Genomic DNA, 23,775 nt, shown 5'->3' on the forward strand with positions numbered 1-23,775 from the left:
GTAAAAAAATCAGATATGTAGACCCGTATCCAGATCCTCATATATGGTCGAACAACCAATGGTTAAGATGTTTTTCTGTTTTTGTTTTTGGTATTTTAAGATCCCCCATCATCTCTTATCATTGACGTATACATTAAATTTCTCGTTAATGTATACCTTAAATCTCTCATTGACATAATACAGTATACCCTTCATCTATTAATGGCATCTACCCTATATCTATAATTGACGCATAAGTCATATGATCTATTCTAAGTTAAAAAAAAACATAACAGGAAATGAACGTCCGAATGACCTCTTGGTAGGAGATCTTCTTTTTACTATGATGTATTCTGATCTTATTAAGTTCTAAAACAATTGTTCGACATTTATTAGCCATGCTGAGGCTACTTTATATTGGTTGAGCATACACACTATAAAACGTCTTACATCTCTTATTGACATATATAGTTTAAGTAAAATACAGCTAATGTACTTCAGAGTGATTTCTTGGTGGGAGATTGTTCCCGACTATCATGTATTCTTAGCTTAATAAAATATAAGGATAAATGTTGGGTACTAATTAAATATTTAAATAGAGTCTACTGTATTACTGTTACACAGCGGTTTAGCATTGAAAGTTAAACATTAACACTATGAAACGTCATGGAACGGACAATATTTGTTATTTGGATCTATGTATAATGCTTCATTTAATAATGTTTTAAACAGTACTGTACATTATAGTTGATTTAGTTATGTTTGTTTATTACAGGCAACATTCTGTAGAAGTATATTCAAATAGGTTATCCATAGTACTCTATACTATTTCATTTTACACAATAGTATAGGTTACTCTTTCAGCACTGCAAATAATGCAGATTTTAATCGCCAGTTTTTTTGTTGCCTACATCTTTATTTTGTTACGTCAACGAAATTTTCTGTCAACTGCTGTTTTAAGTTCTCAGTTCTTCTTCTTCGGTAAAAAAAAAAAATAAATAAAGAAGGCTTTTGTGATTTTGCTTTATATTATGGTGAATAGTTGTGTTAGGTATTTATACCACATTAAACTTTTCCTTATTTTTATATATATAGTAAACATTATACTATCATTTCAGCCCTGTCGTAGAGTTTTCCCACTATGCAGTATTTTGTAAACTCGGATAAAGCGTAATTTTCCGATTTTTTACTTTTTCATTATCAAACACTGGAACGCATATATTTAATGCCCGAATGACGATATTAGCAAATTTACTATAAAATCAAAGAGTAATGTATCAGTTTTCATTTAATATCAAAATTCATTATCACATGAAAATACATATTGAGTGAATTGGAAGAATTTCAATTGCATGTGACATTTTTTTCAATCTAACCGTCTGTCAAAGTATATCAAATTTCTTATATACATCACCCGTAGTCGATTTTGACAAGAAATAATGGAACAACCAATACTCAAGAAGTTTTAATGTATCAAAGTTTGAAGGAATATATCAATCAACTTTAAGAAGCCTTTTTATAATACTCATCATATAGCAGTTTACTATTCAATGTTCATCTCAATCAGTAAAGTTGCACTCCCTTTTCCTATTTTTCCCTGACTTATGAATTTCTGTGTTTTTCACAATGAATTAAATCATGTGCATTTTCTTAATTTTGGTGAAAAGGAATATAGATTTATATCAATGTTTGTGTCCAGATGTTTGACTTAGTACAGTTGTTAAGGTTTAATAACTTTTGAGGTGTTTTTATTCTTGTTGAGATTTTCGAATAGACTAATTTTAAACCACATTGGAACACATCCGAAATAATCCGGAAAATGATGGGCAGTCCTGATTCCATTAGAGTATATCATATGTCGTGTTATAAAGTCTATACATGTTCAAGAAGAATACAGTTTGATACATTTGAATTAGGGAAGTACCAATGCTCAACAGCGTGTGCAAAGCATTCCGCGGATGATTACACTTGCGTTAAAACACGGCCCATGGCATTACTATTATACTGGTCCAAATTTATATTCTGCAGACAAAAAACATGCAACATCGATCATGTTTGACTGAACCCTATCCCCTGGAAAAAAAACTTTATATATTTCCTTGGTTAATCTGTGACAGTCTCTGTGGTCAGAAAACAGGATACATAATTTTAACAGGATTTCACTATGTCAAGCGGAACAGAGTATAATACGTTGGTGTTCAATGCTACAAAAACTTTGATTTATTGCACTAAGTAAAACCTTTTTACTATAGTATCCATATCAAAATATTATTGAAGTATACCAGATACATTTGGGGTGTACCTCGCCTGATAAATAATTCAGTATTGGTAGGCTATCTATTACACATTGGAACACATCCGAAATAATCCGGAAAATGATGGGCAGTCCTGATTCCATTAGAGTATATCATATGTCGTGTTATAAAGTCTATACATGTTCAAGAAGAATACAGTTTGATACATTTGAATTAGGGAAGTACCAATGCTCAACAGCGTGTGCAAAGCATTCCGCGGATGATTACACTTGCGTTAAAACACGGCCCATGGCATTACTATTATACTGGTCCAAATTTATATTCTGCAGACAAAAACATGCAACAAGATAAGCAATTAAGGCATGTCGAGTCATTTGAGCGTTCCGATTATGTTTTATATGACGCAATTACCAGTCCGACAATCCAGTGGTAAGTTTACTTGCTATTGATTACCTCAAGGACAAGCCGCTGCATCATTCAGCATGCATTGTTAAAAACTTGCTGAAATGAAAAATTGAACTTGCTTCGGATGCTTCAAATCAGTCGGAGCATGATTTGCTTTCCAAAAACTAACAGAAAGTCTACACGATGATCTTTTTATGAAAAGAAAGCATTTGAGGTGTCGTATAATTTACTAGATACAAATTGATCCTTTCTTCCAGAACCTTCATGATGCGGAAAAAAAGCAGTTTTCGATCGTTGGAAATTTCAAATTATTACTATCCCTCTCATCAGAATTTAGTTTTTCTACAACTTTACAATTTATCCCTACCTCTCTGATAAATATTTTTGCCTGGTTACTAGATGAAAATTATATTTATATGGAGAATGATTACAATGCACTCTCATGTGGTACTGTACTGAAATGTAAACCTTTATCTAAGTGTGTGATATTCCTGCACTATAAACCAGTACACCCCTAATCAGAGATGGTATGAGTATTGTACAAATTCTTTAGATAAAAAGGTACATCAATTGTGGAGATTTGGCAAAGGACGACTTTAAAACTATTATAGCTTGTTTTGAAGACTTCGGGTGTTTCGTGGACGTGTTTCATCGGTATGATGTGTAACATTCTACAAAATCGACAGAAAGAATAAAGAGATCTATTTCATATGGTGGTAGATCTAAGGTTCTTCGAGTCATTGAAGGCAGATCAATGAGAGATTGTAATAAATTTCTTTGTGCGTCTGATAAAAAACAGGGGTTGAAAAGATTTGTAGATGACCGTTTGCGCTCCCGCTCAACAATGATTTTTATTTGCAAGACCATGACGAAATATTCCTAGCGGGATCTTTTCAAAATCTAGAGGCTGTAAAACAATGCTATGCCGAATCAATAAGTGACTGTAATCAGTTGTTCAGTATGCACAGAAAGAGGCAGATATAAGAAGTATTCTGACGTCTCTGTTTCCTAATGAACAGATGGTAAAAAGTAATTTCAGGGGTCGCATTGTAATAAAATAATCACACACTTATGATTTCCTCCTTGTATAAGGTATTTTCCTCAGATGTCAAACATGATGAATTGTGGTTTCGGACTGGATGTGTTTTTACAACTAAAGACGCGAGACGGTTTTTACCTGCATGTTCACGACATATGCAAAGTTATTGGACCAGTAATGTCTGGCACACTACCAGCTGCCCACGCTTTTACGGGATGCGACACGTCTTCTTTCTTCGGAACTGGCAAAAAAGACAGTCATAATGCGTCGAAACAAAACCCATACATTTTTAGGTTTATCAATCTAGCTGTTTCTAATATTGACACATCTTTTGCAGAGGAATATTAACTCACCGCGGATCTAGACCCTAGAAGCAATGCCCATTCAGTACATGGTTATCTCAATAAACTCAAGAGTGAAGTCGGAGCTATTTAATGATGCTTCTTTGGCGAGACTACCCCCTTCAGAGGTATCATTCAGACAGCACATTTTTCGAGTTTCACTTTAAGTGAACGTTTGGATGAATGCTATAGGAAATAGCTTCATAGATCCAGTATATTTTGACTTTTTACAGGACCTTGTTTGTACACGTAAAGTCAAAACAATTTGTAGCAAATCTTGCGTTTGCTACGAACAGAACTTGTCGTGCACAAGCATTTGTTGTTGTCAGGGCAATGGTGATTGTACAAACCAGCTTACTCATCAAATTGTTTTAAATGATTGCTACGATAAAGATTGTGACTAAACCAATAATCTCAATGCCTAATATTTCATTTTTTTCTGCTGCTAGTGGCCTCAGACTTGATGGAGTTAGGGACCTCTCTGTTTAAAAAAAACATAACCAAACCTGCCAGTGGTTTCCGATCTTGACGAGGTTGGTGCGCTTTCATACCAACTGGAGATATTGTTATATTGAATATTTAGGAAGTATTACATACCATGATATCCACATATTTTTTTATAGTATTCCGTTACCTTTTCAAATGAACGTGCATATTGATGTATAGAGTTAGTGTAATATATACATAGAAATCTTCCTTTTTAGCGTAATATCTCTGTGAATCGTGTTTGTTTGTAATTCACATATATATCGGACTCTAAAATCGGTTTTAGTCAAGTCTCTATATATTCCATTGTTTGTGTTGTTTTATAACAAAGGGGACACAAGTTTCCAATATGGTATTGCTCTTGTACTGATTGGCCTATTTGAATAAAAAAAAAACCTTCATATGCTATCGAGTTCATGATTACATTTATGCATTAAGACTATTTTTTATAGTTCAAATATTCTTTTGGGTTTAAATAATCAATAATGAATTTCATCATTTTTTTTTCATTGAATCATGAACCGGGTGTTAACTTCACAGTTCTTATTTCTTCTTTGTTCTTTATGGCATGTTAATAAATTTTACAAAAATATCTTTATATGTTATCATATATTATTGTATAGCTGAATATTAAATATATATATTTTTGTCGATAATTTTCAAAAAATTGCACCACTTTGGCACTCTTCGAAATGCCTTAATCAAAGGGTATTATATTTATCTTCAAAATAAGACCAAAATTAGCCGTGAGGTATTTCGGTCCATTAAATTTTGAAATTTACCTTACTTGTCACCGTACTAAAAGCAGGGTTAATATTTAGGGAGAGATGAATCCTACTTTGTACAAAATCACTCTGATTCTAACAAAAAATTTCTCTGAAACTTGCATTATCAAGATGCTTGATTTCTTGATTGACAACATATTTGCTACGTTTGGAGGACGTGTTTTTCAACAAGCAATCGGCATTCCCATGGGAACCAACTGTGTCCCTTTTCTTGCCAACTTGTTCCTTCATTAATATGACTTCATACAGGAACTTCTTAGGAAGAAAGAAAAGAAGTTAGCAGTATCCTTTAACTTTACTTTCCGCTACATAGATGATGTTCTCTCACTCAATAATTCAAAATTTGGTGACTATATTGAACGCATCTATCCCATCGAACTTGAGATAAAGGATACAACATATACAGTTAAGTTTGCCTCATATCTTGACTTACATTTAGAAATTGACAATGAGGGTCGGTTGAAAACAAACCTTTATGACAAAAGAGATGATTTCCAATTATGAACTTTCCATTTTTTTTTATGTACCAACATTCCAGCAGCGCCTGCATACGGAATATATATCTCCCAGTTGATACGATACTCCAGGGTTTGTATTTCATATCATGATTTCCTTGATAGACGGTTGCTGCTCACAAGGAAGCTATAAAACCAAGAGTTCCAAGTGGTGAAGTTATTCATCCCTTCGAAAATTTTACGGAGGCCATCACGAGTTGGTTGACCGTTACGGAATATCCGTTTCACAAATGATAGCGGATATATTCCTAAAGTCAAAACTACAATCTCTTTCCCATTTCCCGAACGTGACCTACCGAATTAGACTTATTACCGGGTGTGTACTAACATGAGCAACACGAAGGGTGCCACATGTGGAGCAGGATCTGCTTACCCTTTTGGAGCACCTGAGATCACCCCCAGTTTTTCTTTTTTTTGTAAGGCGTTTATTGGCAAAAACTACATATATAAATCATCATAGTAAGTAAGTCCATTGTACATCAGCAAAATCGAGACAAGTACATATAGTTAATATTTTGAATCATTTGTAAATAATAATAATGGTAAAAAAAGAGAAACTTACCTGGGCAGTTCAATTTGGACTTTTGAATATATCCATTTATTAAGTTCTTCCCAAACATCATCAAAAACCTTTGTGCATTTATTGTTTTGTGAGACTTTAATTTTGTAGAGTAATTTATTTGTTCCAAAAATTCTGTGATTAATCCTGTATTGGAGCCACTGAAATTTTGAATTTTTAGTAATGTAAAAAGGCAGTCTATATACTTTATCCCAAATAATATTATGTCTATTTAGGATTACGGACCACTTTTCCTGTGATGTGATATTTGTTATTTTTTCGTTTAAAACATTGTACATGTCTTTTGATCATTTCGTAGATTTCAAAAATATAGCAGTAGTAGTTAGTATAATTGGCACATAAAGCTTTAAAAGCTGATTACATTTAATATTAAGACTTTTCATTTAGGAATTAACTGCTGGGATTACTCCTTGAAATATAAGAAAGATGGTATCAGTATTATATGTTTTTTGAAATTCCGGCCAGTTCATTAGATGCCCATCATTATCAATTAAATAATTTATTAGCCAGACTCCCTTTTCAGTCCATTTTTTATACAGAGGGATTTGATTACCAATCTAAATTTGTTTATTATTCCAAAGATAAGATGCGGTAAAATCATATTCGTTCTTAACAGCTATTTAAGTTTGGAGTTCAGTCCAAGCATTACAAACCTCCTGCCAAAATGGATTTCTTACTTGTGTTCTTGGACCAACAAAGAGCAATTCATTTAATTTTTTTTTCAGAACAAGTTAGTAACTTACAATAATTATTAGTCTGTTTAATCATTCTTCTAATCCAAGTTAGTTTTAATCCTTTTATATATTGTTTTAGATTTAACATGTTAAGTCCACCCAGTTCATATATTTGAGCAATTGTTTCTCTTTTAATTTTGTCTGGTTTACCATCCCAAATAAAATAAATTATTTTTTTAATAAATTGATTAAGTAATCCATTGTTAAGATTTGGTAAAGTTAAAAATAAGTGATTGAGTTTTGAAATTATAAGACTTTTAATTATAGTAATTTTTCCAATTGGGGATAAATATTTGTTTGACCAACTTTTCATCTTTCTTTCTATCTCTTTAAGTTTGGGTTCGTAACTTAGTGTTTCCATTTCTTGTAAGTCAACCGAATATTTAATACTCAGGAGCGTAAATCTGTTGGAACCCCACTCCAATCCCCACTTTACACACATTGTATCTTGGCTATATTTCTTTTTCCCAATCCAAACTACCTTTGTTTTCTCTAAATTCATCTTGAGACCAGACCATTCAGCATATAATTCTAAAACACAAAGAGATGCATCTAAGGATTCTGATGAACCATCTAAAATAAGCGTGGTGTCATCAGCATATTGCGATATAAAAAATTCTGAGTTTTCAATAGTAATACCTTTAATATTTTCGTTTTTTCTAAGTAGTATTCCTAAAATTTCAGCGCATAACAAAAAGATGTAAGGGGATAAAGGATCACCTTGCCTGCAACCTCTCTCAATTGTAAAAAAGTTTGAAAGAAAAATATTCTGTGTTACTACTGATTTAGTATTTGTAAAAAAAAGTTTTAACCCAGTGTTTTATGGAATTTCCAAAGTTGAAAAAATCAAGAACCTGTTCTATGAAAATCCAGGAGATAGAATCAAAAGCCTTTTCAAAATCAATGAGGAGGAGAATGCCTGGGATATCATTTTCTTCGGTGTAGTGTAGTAAATCATATATCAATCTGGTATTTTCACCAATAAATTTACCAGGTATAAATCCTGTCTGATCATTATTTATTAAGACTGATAAAACCGATTTTATCCTTTCTGCAATGCAACTTGATGCTAATTTGTAAATAGTATTTAAAAGACTGATTGGACGCCAATTTTTCATGTATTGCTTTGGTTTGTCACCTTTTGGTAGTTATAATACCTTGTTTTTGGGTTATAGACATTTCTCCTTGATTATAACCATATTTAATTGATCTATGTACAAATTTACCTATATCTATCCAAAAAAAATTCAGGAATTCATTTGTGTATCCATCTGATCCAGGGCGTTTCTCATTTTTCATTCTTTTAATTGCATCAGTCAACTCTATAAATGATATTTCCCCTTCTAAGGACTCTTTCATATTATCCGATTATTTTGGTATATCTTTATGGGGTATAGCATTATTCAAATTAATAGATTTTACTGTCTCTTTTTTGGAATATAGATTTTTGTAATAATGTTTGGCTTCGTTTAGAATTTATTTTTGTTTTTAATTATGTTTCCTGATTTTTCAATTAATTTAGGATTTGTTGTATTTACGTAATTGTTTGTCTCTAAATTCATGAAATACTTTGATGGTTTCTCTCCTTCTTCTACCTTTTGTGTTTTAGACCTTATATATTGACCCCTCAACTTATTTTGTCTTAGAATTTTGAGATCTGTTTTCTTTTTTTCAATCTGTTCCAAAATTTCATCTGTTTGGGTTATTTCTTCCAACTTGTTTATATCTTCAGCTAGTAGATATTCTAATTTATTTGTTTCTTTCTTTTTAAATGAGGCAAATGATTTGTTTTCCCCCTTTCAGTAAATAATGTTTCTAACAATAATTGATCACTAATTGTGAACTCGATATCACTAGAGTCTACTAAGTTTAGGTTTTCTCTGTTATATACAAGAGAAGCATATTGCTCTTTAGTTTTAATTATAACCTCTTTAACAATATGGACATAATCTGGATCATACAGAAGAGAATTGTTAAATTTCCACAAACCCCTCCCAGTACTGAAGTTATTAAGTTTTATTTGTAAAATAATAGGCGAGTGATCTGATCTATAACTATTTTGTATCTTTAAGTCATGTATATTTGGGTAAAAGCTCTGTGAAACTAAAAAATAAATCATTCAGAGTATACATGACACATATGGTTTGATAACATACTTTAAATATAAAATGACTGAAAAATATCCCACACAACTGACAATAAGTAATGAATATCTAACCAATGTATGTTATGTAGTAATGGTCTGGTCTCTGATTCAAACATGATACTAATAGTAACCCTGCTGCTATGAGTTTCTATAACTATATTTGCCAATAAAATAATAAACAAAATAATAAAACATGGAAAAGAAAAGAAATGAAAAAAAATTGAGTAAAAAAATGAAAAAAAATGATAAATATGAGTAAGTTAAAAAATACAAAATATACCTGCAAAGGGTATAGTCACCCAGTTTACTGAAATTACCATTTATGCTCTGCTGGAGGTTTTTTTTGTAATACTTCCATCAAAGGTTAACCATACGAAGTGTACATTGAATTGACAATATAACTAGATTTATGAGTAAATCAGCTGCACTCTTCACATAATTCTTTTCAAGTTTCAATTTGTTGATATTTTTTAAATATACAACAACTCTTGTTTCAAATTTTTTTTCAAATTCAATTAATATTTTTCGAGTTATTTCCCTTTGATTTGAAAAAGTTAATTTGTGTTAAAATCCATTGTTCGTATATCAAAAATTTCAAGAAAAATCATTTGACCCATAAGCCTTTAGTTTCCGAAACAGCGAATTGTCAAGTTTATTAACAAACATGCTAAAGGCAAACGTAAAGCTAATAAAAAAAAAAAAATTTTGGTTCAGATAAAAAACAAAAAAAAGATAAAAGAAATTTGCAAGTCAAAATAAGCTAATAGCTATAATCAAAAAGCAGAAAAACAAACAAACAAAAAAGCAAAGAAAAAAACACAACTTAAATGGCTAAAAAAAAAGCGCACAACAAAAAAAACCAAAAAACAAACAATAAAAAAAAAAGAAAAAAGAAATGCAAAAACATAAAACAAGCACATTGTATACTCAACACGGTGTGTCACATTTTTACTTACTGTTCTTTTTTTAAAACCTGAAATATATATAATGAGTATGTTATTTTGGAAACATGCATACACATGTGTAGATCTAACTAGCTTGTGGGAAAACACTGCAAAAATTAAAATAAATAACAAGAGAGAGCATATATACATTGTATTCACTTTTTATTTAATAGATATAGGAAGATGTGGTATGAGTGCCAATGAGACAACTCTCAATCCAAGTTACAATTTATAAAAGTAAACCATTATAAATCAAGGTACGGCCTTCAACACGGAGCATTGGCTCACACCGAACAGCAAGCTATAAAGGGCCCCAAAAATCACTAGTGTAAAACCATTCAAACGGAAAAACCAACGGTCTAATCTATACAAAAACGAGAAACGAGAAACACGTATGAACTACATAAACAGACGACAACTACTGTAATCAGAATCCTGACTTAGGACAGGTGCAAACATTTGCAGCGGGATTTAACGTTTTAATGGTACCAAACCTTTTCCCTTTTCTGAACCAATAGTATAACATCACAATATAGAAAAACACACTATAAAATATCACTTGGAAGGCTTAACTCAATCATAAAACGTAAATTAACACACAATGAACGAATAAATTTGACCTGTTACACCTGAATGCAAATACACAGTTAATAAAAAATTACAAGGGATAAATAATAAAAGTCAAAAGTAAATAAACAGGTTTAAACAAAGTTAAAGTATGATATCACTGTGAAATTTCAAACAATTTATAGAAAATCATCACTTTTGAAGAAACCTGCGTCATATTATACACAGGTAAATGAAAATAATTTTGTTGTTAAGTATACCTCTTCTTCTGTGTGTATAAAATCTTCCGTTTAGGAATACCAAAAAATTTCTTAAATATCAATAAAACTAATCCAACACTTGGTACATATGGGGTAAATATCAACAATAAAAATATACAATTAGTGCTAGATAAAACTTCCTGTACAGGTCCAAGAACAGCATCTAAGGAAAAATGAAATAACTTTGATGTTCATAGTACGAAGAAGTGAAAATTTGTAGTAATGAAATACCAAATAATCAAAGCTGGTAAGTACATCTCAAAGATAGTCAATATATTTTCAAAAAGTAAATTAAGTGTAGCATGGAGGCAAAACAAAAAACTTAGTAAGGTAAGCAACAGAGAGCATCCCTCCTTAGAAACCAATTATCTTTTGAGTTTGTACGAGTTTGTAGGAGAATACGGGTCCCGATAACCTTGATTCTAGTTTGCAGATGTTCCTCATTCCTAATTTTGTAAGCCATCTTTGCAAGTTCATGCCTCGATTCTTTCATGACTGGGGGTAGATAAAAAACAATGCGCATTCGTTTGTCAGACAAATTGTAACCTTTAGATATGGCGTACTGTTTGTCTGCATAGTGCATAAAGCGGATTATAATAGAAGCAGGCCTTTTAGTTTGGTCAGATGTTTGCCTTGACGGAATACGATGGGTGTTGGCAATCGGGAAGCTATAAGCCTTTTCTTTATCGATTTTTAGGTCTTGAATGAAAAATGTATTAAGCACCTCGTATATATCTTCATTTTCACTTTCCGGTATTCCACGAACAAGGGCGTTGTATTTTCTTTCATGTTTTTCTAGCAAAACCTGTTGCACATGCAGAATTGCATTTTTTTTCTAGACTTTGTCTGAATAGATCCAACTTTACCCCCAGTTTTTGGTGGAGTTCGTGTTGCTCAGTCTTTAGTTTTCTATGTTGTGTTTTGTGTACTATTGCTTTTCTGTTGGTCTTTTTTTTTAGCCATGGCGTTGTCAGCTTATTTTTCGAGTTATGAGTTTGAATGTCCCTTTAGTATCTTTCGCCTCTCTTTTGTATTACAATAAATTTGCTCTTATCCGGAATATATTCATCTAATTTGCCGCCGGACGTTTAACAGCCATACATCCTTTGATACTTGTTTATATAGTTTTGGGTTGCTTTCTAAAAGAGGGGCGAAAGATACCAGAGGGAAATTCAAACTCATAAATCAAAAATAAACTGACAACGCCATGGCTAAAAAAGAAAAAAAGACAAACAATAGTACACAAAACACAGCATAGAAAACTAAAGACTAAGCAACACGAATCCCACAAAAAACTGGGGGTAAATTGTTCTGTTTCGTGTGCCGACCTAATTTGAAAGTGTTTAGTATGGGTCAGGATTGATTGTTGAACGTATATATGTAGAAGTAGAAGGGGTGCCAGAACAGAAAAGCTCTCACACATTATAACTCACTACTATCAACCTGCTGACTAAATAGGATGCCATTGTGTTCTGTAGTGGTTGCTGTACCTGTATATATATAGGATGAATGACCGGACAGACAGACAAACTGAATGCAATAAAGAGTGAGGGTATAATAAGGCATCAAGTAAAGGTCAGATGGTACCTCTAAGTAAAAGATCGAAGACACCTGCTCCTGTGGGGCGCGAACTTACAACGGTTAACCTCAGCGTTGAAAGGCTAGTGATAGCTTTATATGAACTTCTTAGACCACTCAGCCACCAAAGCCCATCCCGTTTTCTTAATTGTGGTATAATCATGATTAAGCATCAATCAAAGGTCCGATAGTACCCTTCAGTAAAGATATTCTAGCTCAAAAAGATCAATCTTAACCACTAATACAATTTGAATGACTTTAGTCAAAGAGTTTTTAGGTGAATCATTGTTAGATAATTTTTGTATATTGTTTAACAAAAAATAGCCTTCTAAACCCATATGTTGTGCTTGATAATCAAATGCAACTGTAGTTAGAGATGGATAAAATGAAGCAGAGAGAATTTCAAAACGGGGGAACCAAAAAACCATAAGTCGATTAAAAACAAACGAACACTAAACATAAGACTGAAGATTGAGCAACTCCCAACACAAACTGGTGGCGTACACAGTTTCTCAGTAAGGTTTAATAGTTCGAGCACCACTGGTGACACAAGCTTGGTTTATTTTTTCAAAATAAGAAGATGAATGAAATCGAATTATTTTATATTATACAATGTTGGATTGGTGGATTGTCTCTTGTGTAACCATTAGAAATCACAAAATGTATAAATAGCAATACAATGAAAATAGTTTATTTTCAATACTTGAAATATTTCAATACATGTAACAACATATAAATATTTTATTTACTTAAAAATAATAAACTTCCTGAATTAATACCTTATACCACATTGTACAATATTGTTAAAAATAATGTTTGTCTCATGTCCTAGTTTTGCTTCCTGCTTTTCATAAATGCCTCTGAACCGGCAAATCTGTTTTTTCATACACAAATGACAACATATTTATACAATAGATATAAAAAAATTAATACCCAGAAATTTAATTTGCACAAACAGACAAAATAAAACTGAGTAGAAATGAATCCAGTATCTACATGTATTAAGAGGTAATAGTACCAATTATCGGTCGTCCTATTGTCTGTATCACTTTGCTCATATGACGGTTTTTTGACGTCAAATACGTTGACCCGGCCTTAATAATTTAAGGACATATCGCTGACATCAAAATGAATGATTCGACTTGATAAGTTTGACCCGAACTTCCGGTTTGCTAGTGAAACAAAGAAAACACTTGATTTTTATGAACATTAAATGTGGCTATGTCATTTTCTTATATATATGCTCACACTTGTATACATTAAGTAATTCCTTTCGCAATCGTAAAGCAATTATGCCATACTATTCTGTTTGGGACTCCTATCTTTACCAGAATATATTTCAAAGTGACTTTGTGATATGACGACAACCATAAAACCATTCACAATACACCGATGTCCAGTTCCTTTTATGAATACGTTTACCCCACATAAATTGATGTAAATGACTTCATTCAATAATAGCATAAGCATTGGGACATTTGAGATGTTCAAAAATTCATGCTGATGAAAGTCGTCTATGAACAGACAAGAAAACATGGACCGTTTTAAAATGTTTAGTCCACTGCATCAATTATATCATATACGTCCTCCATATCTGGTGAATCTCTGATTGGATCCTCCGACAAGTAAGCTTCCTGAATGCCTTGTGGGAACAAAGGCTTCATGAACAGACTGTCGAAAAAGTTCTCATGCATTGTTTTCATATTTTGTTCCTTAGCACAAGTTGAGCATTTGGTATTTGAAGACATTTCTCCCAGAATTTCACAAAAACTACATAGAATTTTCTGTTCTTCGGTTTTAACGTCTTCTAACAGATAAGAAAATTGCTTTTGAACCACAGCTGATTGATTCATTTCATCCAATCTGTTCAAATCATCAGAAAGTACATCTTTCCTTGAATTAGTTTTTAAAGTATACTCCATCTTTATCCGTTCATTCATGTTAGCTTCTTTAATCCAGAAGCCATTTTTGGAATGTTTAAATTTCGTTGGATTCTTAACAAAGAAATAATAGAATTGACTGGTCAGATGTTGAGTCTGGTTCAGGACATTCTCAGATTCTGAGTCCTTGATTCTCTCGGAAAACTTTGACGATTGTGTATCCGACTCTTTCATTGAACTTCCTTTATTATCTGTACTCCTAGAATCACTGAGTGTTAGATCACTGGACGTAGAGCTTGTTGACTCCATGTCAACAGAACTGTCATTATAACCTGAATTTGCCAGCAAATGACATTCAGACTCGCTCTTCTTTTCCTGGTCATCCATTTCATCACCGACAAGAGAATCACATGTCTCAGAGAGACTATTATCGTCACCATTTCCTGATTTGGTAATTATTTTGTGTGTGGTATTTGATGCAGAAAATGATGTAAATGAGCACCTTAGTTTCTCACTGGCTTCAATTTCTCGAGAATCACTTGAACTATCGTCTTTAAACAGATCAGGGTCAATCATAAACAGGTAGTCAGCTTCTTCATCCTAAATAACATAAGGAACATTGTAGATACTCATATCATACTATCTAAATCAATCCCCCTCTTCCGAATTTTTTTTTTTTTTTTATAAAAGATACATTCAATACTTGAATAAAGCATACTTTGCGAAATTATGTTAAAATTGTTTCAAGTTTAACATTTATAAATCAAACTTTTTTTTTTGCTGTTTAGTATGTTTATTATTTGCATGTGACCTTCAAGCATACTGTTGACCTCCAATAATTATGCATACAATATATACCACAACCAATCAGGATGCTTTTATCCAATTCAAGCATTTCACATCATATCATACTGTAAATTCAGAAATTTTTCAATTTTTTATCAGTAAAGGTTTTGCAAAATCATAAAAAAAAACCAACAAAAATACCGAACTCCAAAGAAAATTCAAAACGGAAAGTCCCTTAATAACTGGCATTTCAAACTTTTGTATTCAGCATTTCTGGAATAAGAATTAATCCCCCATTTTTGTCTATTGTTCAACAATCGATATAACAGAACTAGATACAGACTGAATGCTGTAAGCGAGATGTCTATTGGTTATTTGTGTTGTTGGTTAGCTGTCTTATTGACATATAACCTACATCTTCTTTTATTCTTTACATTAAACTTACTTCTGTTGGTTCCTGACTTTTTTCTATATTTCTTTTTAATTCTTCCATTTGTTTTAGGACAACGTCAGATTGATTTAACAACTTTAAAGCATCCCGGTCTTCTTTCATAATTCTGTTGAATTTTCGTTTAGATACTATGTATCTCATTTGTATCCTCTCTACCCAGAGGACTCCAAACAGCCAAGGCGGGTCAGAGTGTCTCTTTCTGGGGACTGTGGCTGAAGCTTTAGATCCCTTTGCTTTTGAAATCTAAACAAACAAACAAACAAACAAATAGATAAATAAATTAGCATACTAAAATAAAAAATCGAATACAAATTACAGAAAATATGTATAAATTACTTGATTTTGATCTCAACTGATCACACAAAATTGAATATAAGTAATAATCACCCTAAATAAAGGGTTTGGTTAACTATATTTGTCATGAAAAGATAGGAGATATTTGGCTGTATCTATTGATTTTATTCACAAGGTTATTTGGGGCATAAATCTGAGACAACAATCATTAATTTTTGTTTATTCATATTAATCTATTCTTACCTCTTGGTTGTTACTAAGTTCCAGTAGGTACATCAAGGTTGAACTTGTGCTCTCTCCCGATGATGAATTCGAGATTGGCATTGGAGTGCTACCCATGTCGCTAGCCTGTGTAAATATCGCATAAAATAAACAAACAAACAAGTTTTACCCAGACCTTTGCAATAAGTTAAGTTATGAGAAATAATTCATGCATCTATACTATAGTTTGATTTTATTTTAAAGGGAGTGAAACGTTCAAGAAACAAGTTTAAAAATTTACATCTTCGTAAGTTTTTAGATTAATGGTATTGTCTGAATCTCATAGAAAGGTAAACATTTTAATCATCTGATTGGTTTTTGAAAGAAAAAAAAAGATATTAATTTATCAGGGTACCTTGTTCGTGAAAGCTGTAGCAATAAGGTAATAAATAAATAATTATCATAAAAAAAAAAAAAAGAAAAAAAAAACAATTGAAAGAGAAAATAACTTCCTTCTGATTGGTTGTTTAAAGAAAAGTAAATGTTTCTATCTTCTGATTAGTCATTTAAAGAAAGTGAAAAAATAAAGATCTTACACCAGAAAGGATGCAAGACTGAAATTTGAGAGAGCTTTGAGTAAGACCTCAATATATGATGGGGATGGTCTGTTAAGAGATGATAGGAAATCTAACCTTAGGATCAGTCATGTGTAATTAAGTTTGAATTGAATCAATAGTTCCCCAGTAGAAGACTTAAATTTGTTAATGACAGATTATCAACAGCAGCCAAGTTATGGCAATAGCTAATAAAGGACTTTTGGTCAGATGAGCTGAAACGTTTACCTTGTGTTTGGTTGTTGCCACGCCCCCTCTAGTATTTCCAGATGTCCACAAAGACATAGGGCATGATAAAACAGTCATCGGCTGATAAAATCCTCCCATCACTTGTGGGTAAAATGATAAACCTGTAATCAAAGGATAGAAATAATTAAAAAAAAACATGATCACAACATATAGCATGAATACGACAAAATGACATACTGGTAAAATCTTCTTAAAACGATAAAATTGTCATGACAAAAAAAATAATAATAGAAGCACATGTCTATACCTGTTGGCACCTTAGAAGCACGTAATAATGTATTTTTCATTTTACTATTTTTGACTTTTTCAAAGGTTTTGTCACTTTGATTTTGCCAAGAGAGATAACTTTAAAGCATACAATATTTCATTCAGGGGAAGATAATTAACCAATTAAACCACATTATACGTTTTCGTTGTATTTGTCAAAATGAATTCCTCCTATATTTCAATATAGCATTGGTTAATTTTGCACTTTATATTCAGTAAGTGAGTAATGGTATTTCATTGCAACCAACATAATAAAAACTAGATGTGACGCAATAAAAGCTTTGAACCATTAATAGGAGTGAGAATTTGAGAATGAAAGTCTGTATACATATTATTTTCAGGAAACCTGTAATTTCAGCAAAAATCAGCGGAGCGGAACAAAATGTAAACTTGATCTGTAACTTATCTTAATAAACTCACATATTAAAAATCAGCTGAATTTGTGAAGGCGTTTAGAAAAAAAGTCCGTATAGCTGTTATTTTCATGAAATTTTCAGTCTAAAGCCTGCAATTTCGGGAAAAATTCAGCGGTGCGGAACCATAAGTTAACTTGATCTGTGACTTATCATAGTAAACTTGCATACTAAAAATCAGCTCAATATGTGAAGGCGTTTAGAAAAAAGTACGTATAACTGCTATTTTCATTACATTTTCGAAGTCCAGAGCCCATAATTCCGGCAAAAATCAGTGGAGTGAAACCAAACGTTTTTTTCAACTAACCTGATTGTGGATAGTAGGGCCACTGCATGTTTCCTGGTTTGCCATCAGTGATTGGAGGTTGTTGTGACAACTGGACAACAGGCATGTGTCCACCGTGATACATTGCCCCTGTACCCTGTGTCAAACCAATTCCATACATGTTATTAAAGGCTATTTTGGGCTGTCCACTTGCTGGTTTCATTACGAGACCTGCTGTTGTCATAGGAAAAGGTGGAGACAACATACTTACATCCTCTGTTTTGAATGACTTAAATTTACGGGTTTCATCGAGATCAGTGAAATGTCCCCGTTTTAATCCCTTTGAAGATTCCTGTTGCACACTGTATTTACTGGTCATGTTGAGTAAAACCTGAATGCTATCTTGTTTTGCCTGTTCTAAATACATCTTTTCCTGTTGTTTTGTATGTTCCCGAAGTGTCTCCTGTGTCAATGACACGAGAACATTAGGTTCCTGAATGGCTGAATCTATTATCTGTGCTTCTCGACTGGTCTCCTCAACCATTTCGTCTGTGTGACAAGAAGGACTAAGGACCATATCTTCTTTCTCAGATACAAGAACCTGCAAGAAACAATTCTTCTTTGACAAAAGAGCTAACACGTAACTTCAAAACTACTACCTTTTGTAGTCTTTTGTTAGACTATTATTTAAAACAACACTTATTGTTAGGGATGGTTGAAAAAATAATCTCTATTCATTCTAATTTTTTCATAATCATCAAACTAAAATTCATATAAACAGCATTGAGATTGCTAAATCTATTTCAACATAAGCTAGTAGACTTAAGATGGCATTATTTTTGTGTCTCTTTTGCTAATACAGCTTGTCATGTTTTCAAAACCTTGTCCATTCTTGGCTTTAAATGTTTTGAGTCTGAGTCCTTCAGTCTCAATTTTTGACAATAATTGTATAAGTGACATTTGTACAAATCAATTAAGGTTTGAATTTCAGACAATCACTTTATAAGTGATATTTGTGAAATTAAGGTGTGAATTTAATACAATTACTGGATAAGTGATAAAAAAGTTTTAAATTGTATGAACTTTTGACTTGAACAAAGTGGGGTGCCAATAATCACACATTGAGAAAAGTTTATACAACTTAGGGTTGAGATCTCACAAAACATGTTTAACTCCGCCGCATGTTTGCGCCTGTGCCAAGTCAGGACCCTGTGGCCTTTGTTAGTCCTTTATGTTTTTTTAAATTTTAGTTCATTAATATGTTTCGGAGTTTAGTATGACGTCCATTTTCACTGAACTAGTACACATTGTTGTTTAGGGGTCAGCTGAAGCCCCCCTCCGGGTGCGGGATTTTCTCGATGTGTTGAAGATCCGTTGGTGGCCTTGGGCTGTATTCTGATCTTTGGTCGGGTTGTTTTCTCTTTGACACATTCTCCAATTCCATTCTCAATTTTATTAATGAGATCTAAAATTGACTATGGATGTGGAAAGAACAATCCAAAGAGGAAGAAGAATAAATTTGTGCAATTGTCAAGAACATATCATAAATGACCATTTGTAAACGTACTCCCAAAAGCAAGAATTCAATTTATTGCATAGCAATATAATATTTCCCACAGAAAGTAAACAAAATTTAGCGTGCAATAAGTATAGATTATTACATGGCATTTTTCATATCAGACCCTTTATCGGCCCTCGTTCATGATATCAGCCCAAGAGCCGTAGGCTCGAGGGCTGATATCATGAACGAGGGCCGATAAAGGGTCTGATATGATAAATGACATGTAATTATCTTTTTTTCATATACTTCAACAGAAGAAATACAGACAAGAACTATTAATTAAAATTTTGTCTTTCCATGAATTTTTAGATAATAATTTACAGACAACCAAATACAAATTTCTTAACTTTAATTATTTTTATTGATATTACAAGCATTTTATTTATCTTGTCACAACAGTTATCATGAACTTAGTTTGAAAATATGCTCCTCAACCATTTTGTGAAAAGTCTTAAATCACTTGCGGTTTTCCGCTCTGTGTTGTCGTTTTTGAACAAATTTCCGGAAATGCACGACCTTGCATGTGATAAACGTCACGGAAATTAACGGAAAGGCATGTGATAACATTCCGGAAGCAGTCAATAAAGGTTCCTTTATCAGCCCGCTGAGGAAATTCTTAGGAATCTGATCAATAAACCTAGTAATCCTTTCATAGCCTTTTAATATTTTTAAATGTTATTGAACTGTAAAATTTTAGTAATATTTTATACAAGTATATGATAAATTCTAATATTGCACTAGTGCAATAAATCTTAAAAATTTATGACGTCAACAACGACAAAATCTTAGTTTAAACCAATTTTTACTTTCAAATATTATATTGCTATACAATAAAAGGGTTATTGCATGAATATTGGGGAATATTGTCCCTCGTAGAACATATATTGCACTCGCAAGCTCGTGCAATATAAAATTCTACTCGGGACACCTATAATATTATTTCAATAACATTTCGCATGCAACAATTAATCAATCAATCTTAAATTGGTACAAAGTTTTTAATCGATTTTTGTTTTTTTAAATTTATAGATTTTCGTAGAACTAAGTTTACAAAGATGAGTCTCCATGTAAATTGATTGATTGCTGTTTTGTCAACGTATATGTGTTCCGCCTTACAGACTTTGTGATAAACTATGCCATATTATCTGTTCTTGTTGGAACAAATGTTCTATAACATTTATTCCGTAAGGAACAAATACTGTAATATTTGTTCCAGTGGAAATAATATTACAGAATATTTTTTCCACTTGGAACTTATATTATGAAGGAACTCATATTTTTTTGACAGCTTGCTTCGTGTCCAGTGTCCCAGATGATAGTGATAAAAAGCAGCAGGAATTTGGACTATCACTGTAAACAATGGTTATATCCATGGAGATAATCTATTGTAAATGTTAAGTCTTATTCCTAAAAAAAGTTATGGCCCAAAAACACAGCTATTTTCATAATGCATTTCTTTTAGACAATAAATTCAAATGAAAAAAATCGCTCCTGGTCTATCCCAAAAGATTTTTACAGTGTAGTGTACTACTTTTGGGACAAATAATATCAAAATTATAGAAAAGTCTGCCAGCTCTGACTCAAAATATGGACAGTTCTATGGGGTCAATAATTCAGTTTGACAGCTTCAGACATACTACTTTTTGACCTTTTTTTAACTGGACCAATTTATAACTTTACAAAAAAATTGATCATCTAAATTTTTTTTAAATTTTATCCCTCTACTTAATATTTCATGCATAAAATATCAATAATTAAATCTGGAAAGTGTATGAAAACAATTTGCAAATGATACACTGTCCACACTGGGGATTATATTTGTAGACAACGAAAATCAAATGACGATAACTATGGATTGGATAATTTTTTCCCCCTCAACTTTTAAACAAGGACAAATGTGACGAAATATAGATGACATCAATTCAGTAATCATTGTGAAGTTTTCAGTAATTTGAAAAATACAACTGGATAAATTTTTATATTACTCCAAACTACCATTCTAATATTTTTTTAATTTCTGCAATCTTTTTTTAATATAATATCCCATATTTTCATTCCATGAGGGATTGACACAAATCAATGCTCACATTATTTTGTGAATCTAGAGTTTTTACTTTATAAAAGTCATTAAAATCCTCATCACACTATATCATTCACTACTTCAAAAGTTTTTTGAATATAAAAAATACCTTAGTGCTGCTACAAAAACTAGGTGGTTTTGGATATGGAATGTCGACTCCAAAATCTGTTACTTCATCAGAATCTGTAAAGGTATCAAAACCATAACTATGCGGTGATTATGACTTTTAGAATAAAGAATAGCAATAAAACGTGTCAACTTGTTAAATATCAATAAGAAGATCTTTTAAGCGTAAATATTTATATTAAGTCTTATAAAAAAATCTTTGGGAATTCACCATTCCAAATTCTAATGCATTCTGGGTAATTAGGTGTACACCAAACCTTACGATTTGTTAACAGTGTGAAATCATTTTCCAAAAATCTTTTAGATTCTGAAATGGTGCACATATAAATTTCTATAAATATTATACCAAAAACATTATCAAAGTTTTCATTGTATAACTACTAAATTAGTTATACCAACCAATGAAATTACTTCCGTCTGTTTTACTGTCATTACCACTTCTTTTGTCTGATGATGATGATGATGATGATGAATAGGTTTTCGGTTGGCTCGTCAAAAATCTAAATATAAAAGACACGCTGACTTAAAAAATCTAATATATCTAAATTTGGATAAAATGTTCTTTATTGTTAACTTCTTGATTTTATATTGGACGTACTGGATGGCTTGTTTTAAAGCTTGGAAATTTAAAATTTAAGGGTGCATTTTCACAATTTAGCAAACATAGAAAGGCCTTTTGTGATGTTATATCTCTGAGAAACATCATAATTTCACAAAATGAAACTTTATTTAATCTTAAAGGACTAATCTGAAAATCATCAAAATCAAAATGACTCTTATCTTTTTTAAAACTTGCTATGTATACAAATTAGATAAGGATACATAAATGCAAACTTGAGTTATCATGAGACTTATGAATCAAAGTATGGGAGCACTTCAAAGACAGTTTCTGTCTACTCAATGGTTTTGTGCCTTCTATTTTCCCATCTTTATGCAATTGAATGACACCTGACAGGAGACTATTGTGATCTAATTCAGACTATTTACTTCATCATTTAAAAACTTTTCAAAAAAGGTTATCAAACATTGAAGTTTTGTAATTAAACTTTACATTCAGTAACACAGAAAAACGATTGTTTACTACAATTCTACATGGCATTTCAACTGCAAGTAAACAGCTGTACCAGGTGCCCTTTAATGTCAGTCACTTTTACATTTGACATTTGCAGTGGCCAGACAATTAACACTTATCTTAGTTGTGTCATACTTTCTTTGAAAAACGTTGCAAGTGAGACAATTGCAATTGTGAATATTTTACAACAATTTTACTTGTGTCATTCACAGTTCTTTACGCTTGTCTTTCGTCAAATCAAATGAAAGTCATCATTCTGTTATGAGTGACCTTTTGATTTGTTTGTGTAGCTAAATTGTTAGTTATGGCTTACGTTTTGATGTTGTTTGCGTAGCTAAGTTGTTCGTAAGTTCCTGTTAATTTGTCATCCAATATCGCATTAGACTGCTCATCTCTGGACGCAGACTGTAAACATAAAATCGGTTACGTCTTTGTTTATAATCTCAAATGAATAAATAGATAACCAATTGTATTTAACTAAGGGGTTATCCCTAATGGAAAATATTATGATATATTCTACTCTTTTATTTTGACAATTGACTTAGTAAATGCTGTTTCTGAATACATTGCAGGTGAAATTCTGCTAATTTATTTGACAATCTATTAGGTAAATTCTGTTTCTGAATAAAACGCAGGTGAAATTCTACTAAATCAGTTTGACAATCAGCTTTAATAGTAACTTCTGTTTCTGAATAAATGCCGGTGAAATTCTACTAGTTTATTTTGACAATTGACTTAGTAAATGCTGTTTCTGAATAAAACGCAGGTGAAATTCTTATTTTGACGATCAACTTTTATATGTTTATCAAGTGGAAGGAAATCACTGCATTTTGAATTAAACTACAAATTTGACTGGCAAAAATTACTCTTTTCAGACCCTTGATTGCTTTCATTTAATTTTC

At 32.0% G+C, this 23,775-nt stretch overlaps 1 protein-coding gene and 1 long non-coding RNA gene across 2 annotated transcripts; both read right to left on the reverse strand.

The window, feature by feature from the left end:
- Positions 1 to 13,384: 13,384 nt before the first annotated feature.
- Positions 13,385 to 16,366, reverse strand: LOC127719519 (putative uncharacterized protein DDB_G0281733). The gene is made up of 3 exons (XM_052225674.1): positions 16,269 to 16,366; positions 15,726 to 15,974; positions 13,385 to 15,094 (listed from the first exon to the last, which is right to left on the reverse strand). Exons 1-3 carry the CDS (start codon positions 16,362 to 16,364, stop codon positions 14,168 to 14,170), a joined length of 1,272 nt encoding a protein of 423 aa, XP_052081634.1. The 5' UTR covers positions 16,365 to 16,366; the 3' UTR covers positions 13,385 to 14,167.
- A 730-nt stretch (positions 16,367 to 17,096) lies between these two features.
- LOC127719520 (uncharacterized) lies at positions 17,097 to 23,278 on the reverse strand. The gene is made up of 5 exons (XR_007990347.1): positions 23,187 to 23,278; positions 22,201 to 22,301; positions 21,785 to 21,858; positions 18,077 to 18,635; positions 17,097 to 17,190 (listed from the first exon to the last, which is right to left on the reverse strand). It is a non-coding gene; the product is annotated as an uncharacterized LOC127719520 (long non-coding RNA).
- Positions 23,279 to 23,775: the final 497 nt, after the last annotated feature.

The sequence above is a fragment of the Mytilus californianus genome, unplaced genomic scaffold (assembly GCF_021869535.1).
Source record: "Mytilus californianus isolate M0D057914Y unplaced genomic scaffold, xbMytCali1.0.p SCAF_11, whole genome shotgun sequence".
Taxonomy (NCBI): Eukaryota; Metazoa; Mollusca; class Bivalvia; order Mytilida; family Mytilidae; genus Mytilus; species Mytilus californianus.